We start from the raw sequence: 6,148 nt of genomic DNA on the forward strand, positions 1-6,148 counted from the left end.
GAGGTGGGGGGGAGGTTGGGGGGAGCAAAAAAGCTGGGGGGAGGGGAGCTGCTGGGAGTAGGGGGCTGTGGGGGGTCGGGTGTGGTGTACACCACATGAGGGCGGCGCCGCGGGTGTGTGGTGACTGTGGCGGTTCTGGGGGAGCCCTCTGTCAAACCCCGGCCGCAATCCCCTCCCCACCTCCCCCGCCTCAAACCCCCCACATTTCCATAGCCAATCATGAATGTAACCCGCACCTCCCCCCTCCAGCTCCCCCACCTCCAGCTCCCCCCCCCCTAGGCCACGCTCCCTCCTCGCACTATTGCATTGGGTTCGGGTCAGTTTGGGCTGGTTTCTACAACCTCCACCCCACCCCACCTCGCAGGCCGCCACCATGGGTGTGCTGTACTGGCAGCTGAACGACGTGTGGCCGGGCTACAGCTGGAGCTCGCTGGACTATGGGGGAGGCAGGAAGCCGCTGCACTCGGCGGTGAGGGCAGGAGGGGAGGGGAGGGAGGCAGGGAGGAGGAGGAGGGAGGGAGGGAAGGGGGGTTGTAATTACCAGCGCAAACTGAACCAGAGGGGGGGAGGGAGGCAGGGAGGAGGAGGGAGGCAGGGAGGGAGGAGGACGGGGGGATGGGAGGGTGGGAGGAGGGCCAGACGTGCTTGGAATCCCTGATGAGGCACCGTGAGCGTGTATCTGAATTGTGCTGTGGCGACATGACATCAATGACTGATTCACACCCACGCACGCACGCACGCACACGCAATCAGGTCCGGCGGCTGTTCCGGCCGGTCACGGTCGTGGCTTTTGGTCGCGAGGGCGGCAACGTCACGGTGAGCCAGGCCCCGTGACATCACTGCCTAGTTGCCATCAAAACATGTTGTGTGGCGTCATGTACGTCAAGTCGCGTGACACGCAACAAACAATGTGTTATTTGTGTGTATGACATGCCTGTATTCTTTAGAGTGTGCGTCGCATGACTCGCATCTTCCCCACGACGCTCTCCTGCCACCTGCTGCCTTTTACACTTCGCCGCCCTCCAGTTTGGGCTGGTATTTTACAACACCACACACACACACACACACACACACACACACACACACACACACACACACACTCACCACCACCACCACTCCCACCGCCCCCCAGGTGTTTGTGGTCAATGACGGGGACGAGCCCGTGCCCGTGTGGCTGGCCGTGGACGTGGTGGCACTGGCGGCCGCCACGCCGCCGCCCGACACCACCACCACCACTGGCACCACCACCACCACTGACACCACCACCACTGACACTACCACCACTGGCACCACCACCACTGACACCACCACCACCACCGGCGCAAACGTCGGCGCCGCCGGGGATACTGATGGCGCCGCCGGCGGCGAAGCTGCTCCAAACACAGCCGGGGCCGTTGTCCAGGCAAGTGCCAATGTATGAGCGCATTTACACTCATAATGATCAGCCGATCACTGCGTTCCCGACTGCCGTACACCTCCCCATCCTCTCTATCCGCGTGGCCAAACCGTGTCTCACGTCCTATCCTTCCACCCCATGCCTATGCCCCTTGCCGCACGCGCCCTCCTCAGTTTGCTGTGCTGAGCCTCACGGCACCGCCGCAGCGCTCCCTGCGGGCGCTGCAGCTGCCGGCGGCGCAGGTGCTGGCAGCGCTGCCCGGCTGCGGCGCCCGCACCTGCGTCGTGTCGGTGCGCCTGCGGGAGGAGCTCAAAGCGGCGGCGGCGGAAGAGGTGGAGGAGGAGGAGGAGGAGGAGGAGGAGGTGGTGGAGCAGGAGGGGAAGGAATGGAAGGAGGAGGAGGATGGGGAGGAGGAGCTGAAGCAGGAGGAGGGGAGGGAGGAAGAGGTGGCGGCGGCGGCGGTGGCGGCGCGCTGGCGGCGGCCCAGCTGGCCCTGGGGCGGCGGCGACCCAGCCGCTGACGAGGCACGGCTGATGGGCATGGCGGCATGGCGGCGGCCGCTACAGCCGCTACAGCCGCTACAGCCGCCACAGCCGCCACAGCCGCTACAGCCGCCGGCTGCTGCTGCTGCAAAAGCGGCATCAACAGTGCTGGAGGCGGCGGGGACGGCTGAAAGCACCGGCACCAGCATCCGCACCAGCAACCGCACCAGCATCCGCAACAGCACCAGCACCCGCACCAGGAGCAGTAGCAGGCGCACCAGCGGGAGCACTGGCGGCGGCCGCGGCCTGCCAGGACCCGGGGGCTGCTGTGCGGTGCAGCAGCTGGACGGGGAGGAGGTGGATGCACTGGTGCTGCTGGTGCCGCCCAAGGTGGGGGTGGGGAAGTGGGGGTGTGTTTAGGGGTTACCGGCGTCATGCCCGAGCCCAAACGGCTCAGTTCCATCATCTTTAAACAGCCCATCGGGTTGGGGCGTGGGAGTTGGGCTTTTATGTGGGGTTACCGCGTGGGAGCTGCTGACGCCCGCTAGCCCTTCACTGCGCTTCAGTGACAGTCTTGTTAAGCGTCAGCACCACACACGTCCACCGCTCCCCACCCTCCACCTCCTCTCACACGCTAACACACACGAATACACACACGCGCACGCTCCTCCCCTCCTCCCCCCGGCAGGAGCTGCTGCTCCACCCGCCCGACCTCGAGATGTACGACATCGCCAACTGCACCCCCAGTGCCACCGGTGCTACTGCCTCTACTGCCACAGCAGCAGCAGCAGCAGCAGCAGCAGCCGGAGGTGACGTGCTACAGCCTTCGTCACGCCAAGCCGCTTCTACACCCCAGCCGCCTCAGCGTTACTCCTGGTGTTTCCGGCTGCGCCCGCGGCGCGCGGCGGCGCTGATGGTAGTGCTCGAGTCTGACGCGGCCGGCGACTTCAGTGAAGCCTTTCACCTGCTACTGCCGCTACAGCCGCCAGGGAGGGCGCCGCCGCCGCCGCCGCCACCGTTACAGCCGGCGCCGCCGGCGCCCGAGGGGGCTGCTACAGCCGAGCCATCACTGCTTGAGCGAGCTGCTACTGCTGCTAATACCGAGGCGGGCCAAGAGGGGGGCGGGGGGCGGGAGCCGACGGAGGAGGGGACAGCTGGGCCAGGCCGGGGGCATGGGCGGGGGCGGGCGGGCGTGGGAGGGCCAGCGCCGCCGCCGCGTGTGTGTTTTTACACGGACGTCGTGTTTGAGAGCGCGGAGGCGTTTCGGTCAGCTGTGCGGGTGATGGAGCTCCACGGCATGCAGACCTTTTGACACAGGGGGTTCTGACACAGGCCTTGCTTCTCACACAGAAGTTCTGACACAGGGGTTCTGACACACCAGCAAATGCGCGTGTTGCGTTTTCCATTTCGCGTGGTTCATAGCACAAGCAATGCCTTGAGACTGGGAACAAGTGGATTGGCGATGGGGGCGAACGGAGCGAGGATTGCCGGCGGGGGGGCTTGGACCAATGTAAGCGGTTCAGCTTTAGTGGGCTGAGGCACGTGGCTGTGCCCCCATCGGAACCACGTGCGCTTCGGCGGCTTACGCCGGAGATGAAGTCGCCCGGTGCTGACTCGGGGGTGGAGCCACGGAGTGGACTGGTGTGGAGTGTGGAGTTATGTATGGTGGTGAAAGGTTGAACGGAAACGTGCTGCTGTCTGGGTGACAGGGAGGGGCGGGGCAGGTCCTGCTCAGCCCCCAACGCCCTGAACCCCAAGTCCACCATCCCGCCCCTTCTTGCGTGCACGCTAGCACACCTGCTTTCTCTCTCGCGCACGCTCTCACTTTGCTGCATTACATATGATTTGAGACAATCAGTTCCGAATGCCGCCACCCCGCGTGTGCTGCATACGGCACACAACATGCACACCACCGCCTGCCGCCATCACCACTGCCTGACAGACCTGGCAACTGATGCGCTGACGGCCCCAAACCCCACCCTACGCTGCCCCACACACAGACATACACTTGCATTGCTGCTGTTGCTGCCCGTGCTTGTCCGCGTCCTCAAACATTGCCAGCCCTGCTTCACCATGCATGCCCTGGATACCTGCTGCTATGCCGGCTGGCCGCGCCCTTGCCCTTGTACGGTTCGTTTTTTATCCAACTCACTCCCCCCAAACCCCACGCACACACCTGCACACAGCAAAGCGCGGGTCGTACACACGGCACACCGCCACTCCAACCAACCGCCCACCTGCCCACCGCCACTCCAACCCACCTGCAGATCTGAATCTTATTATTCAATTCGTCAGGGGGCCAGCCCACGTGCCCCACAGCTAGCTGACCAGGAGTGCAACTTCGTGGAATCGTGGGGGCGGCTGTGCATGCGTGCCCCAAGTCCCAGGCAAGAGCAATGGTACAAAATGCAGAAAGTGTCTCCTATCTCGTTGCCTCAATCTGTGCATGCCGTAATCCCATCAACTCGCAGCACAGACCCGCCAGCACTCCTTTGAACAGCAGGCAACACCAGGCATACGAGCAGGCCCCGGACCGCAGCTGCTGCCCCCCCCCCCCGCCCGCGCCCGCCGCCTACGAGCCTGTCGCTACTGCCGCAAACGGGGCTGCTACAGCCGCCTACGAGTCTGCTGCTACAGCCTCCGATGCTACTGTCGCAGCCGCAGCTACTGCCATGTACTCCTGTGCGACGCTGCCCCTTGTGCTACAGCCTAACTCCGCACTAGCTAGCCGCTGCTGTACGTTACGGTCACCGCCCGGCCCCCCGCCGCCACTTCCACCTGCATCCGCAGCCCGGTCAGACCCTCCAGGAAGGGCCCCAGCTCCTTCTCACAGGCAGCCGCGTCGAGGCCCGTGGGCAGCGGCACCTCCACCCGCCGCCGGCCGCCGCCGCGCAGCATCTCGGAGAGGACGGAATCGCAGAGGCGCAGCAGGTCAAGATGCTGCAGCGACGGGTTGAGCGGCTGTGAGGTGGAGGCGTTGCAGGTGTTGACGAGCAAGCGGCCGGCCTGCAGCCGCTGCAGCACCGCGTAAGTCGCGGCCGCCTCGGCTGCGCCCACCACCTCGTCCTGCAGGGCCTGTTGGCCGTCGAGTAGGGCGTCTAGCTTTTCGTCATCCATCTATCATGCGTGAACAGATATAGCGCTGACGGCGTGTGAAATAAGGTGACTCGGGACTTGTGGGTGCGCGTCTTTGCATTGCTACTGCGAGGATCGACCCAGGGGACCCCTCTCGGGCAGCCACCGCCCCCATCCCGGCACCGCCCCATCCCGGCACCAGTTTCCCGTTGTAGTCTCCCGCCCGGCTGATGTTTTGCCCAATCCCCAATCCCCTAGCCCCGACGGCCACGGCCCCAAGTGCAAGTGCAGTCCTCCTCCCCTTCCGTCCACGTCTGGACACACGCGCACTCTCGCTCCCTTGATCCCCAGCACACACCTCCCTGAGCCCCGCGCCCAACCACACCGCCTAGCCACAGGCCTCAGGCCACCCACGGCAGGGATTGCCTTGACACGCATTTTTCAACCGGTGCTCAGGGAGGGCACGAGGACAGTTGCTCGATATGGCGGACATTACGGAGGCTGAGCTTCCCCCCAGCTTCCTGCCGGCACGCCACGCCACGCCGCGGCCCCACACCCAAACCCAAGCCTCCTCCCCTCCCATGCAAGAGGGCACACCCGCACTCTCTGTTGTCCTCCCACGCGCCACTCCCTGCATTACATGATGGAGACAAGGCTGGGGTACGGGTGCCGCCACCTCGCACGCACTGCGTGTGCGGCGCGCATGCCGTCACTGTGCAACGACCACCCACTCCTGACACGCCCTGCTGCCAACCGTCCCCAACCGTCCCCAACCGTCCCCAACAGTCCCAAACCGCCCCCAACCCGTGCCGCCACCCCTGCGCCTCCCCTGCTCCTGCCCTGCTGCCGCCTCGCCTGCTCCTGTCCTGCTCCGCGCCTGCTCTCTACCGGCCGCTCCTCCTGACGGGCCGCCTCCCTGCCGCCCTGCCTCCACAGCCACACCGCACTGCTGCTGCCTCGCCGTTCCTCTTCCCCCTCCCTCCCCTTCCCCCTCCGCCTCCATCACCTCCATCACCTCTCCTCACCGGGCTCCCGCCAGCCCCAGTGCCGCCACCGAGTCCAGCAGGTCCACCACCTGCGCGCCCGTACCCAGGTACAGGGGTGTGTGTATGTGTGCGTGTGTGTACGTGACTGTGTGTGTGTGTGCGTGTGTGTGTGTGTGTGTGTGTGTGTGTGTGTGTGTGTGTGTGTGTGT

General features: G+C 65.3%; 3 protein-coding genes across 3 annotated transcripts in view; 1 reads left to right on the forward strand and 2 right to left on the reverse strand.

The window, feature by feature from the left end:
* CHLRE_11g478184v5 (uncharacterized protein) overlaps positions 1-3,569 on the forward strand; it is a 14,042-nt gene extending 10,473 nt beyond the window's left edge. Inside the window, exons 18-22 of the mRNA XM_043067672.1 lie at positions 365-469; positions 754-816; positions 1,133-1,402; positions 1,570-2,268; positions 2,567-3,569. Of these exons, the coding sequence (XP_042919677.1) occupies positions 365-469; positions 754-816; positions 1,133-1,402; positions 1,570-2,268; positions 2,567-3,190 (1,761 nt within the window). The 3' untranslated portion in view covers positions 3,191-3,569. The remainder of the gene's footprint in view (positions 1-364; positions 470-753; positions 817-1,132; positions 1,403-1,569; positions 2,269-2,566) is intronic.
* Positions 3,570-3,700: 131 nt separating this feature from the next.
* On the reverse strand, positions 3,701-5,037 carry CHLRE_11g478212v5 (uncharacterized protein). The gene has a single exon (XM_043067673.1). The coding sequence runs from the start codon at positions 4,993-4,995 to the stop codon at positions 4,603-4,605; it is 393 nt and encodes a 130-aa protein (XP_042919678.1). The 5' UTR covers positions 4,996-5,037; the 3' UTR covers positions 3,701-4,602.
* A 114-nt stretch (positions 5,038-5,151) lies between these two features.
* The window catches only part of CHLRE_11g478240v5 (uncharacterized protein), a 7,296-nt gene continuing 6,299 nt past the window's right edge, over positions 5,152-6,148 (reverse strand). Inside the window, exon 14 of the mRNA XM_043067674.1 lies at positions 5,152-6,028. Within this exon, the coding sequence (XP_042919679.1) occupies positions 5,975-6,028 (54 nt within the window). The 3' untranslated portion in view covers positions 5,152-5,974. The remainder of the gene's footprint in view (positions 6,029-6,148) is intronic.

Source organism: Chlamydomonas reinhardtii, chromosome 11, assembly GCF_000002595.2.
Source record: "Chlamydomonas reinhardtii strain CC-503 cw92 mt+ chromosome 11, whole genome shotgun sequence".
Lineage (NCBI taxonomy): Eukaryota > Viridiplantae > Chlorophyta > Chlorophyceae > Chlamydomonadales > Chlamydomonadaceae > Chlamydomonas > Chlamydomonas reinhardtii.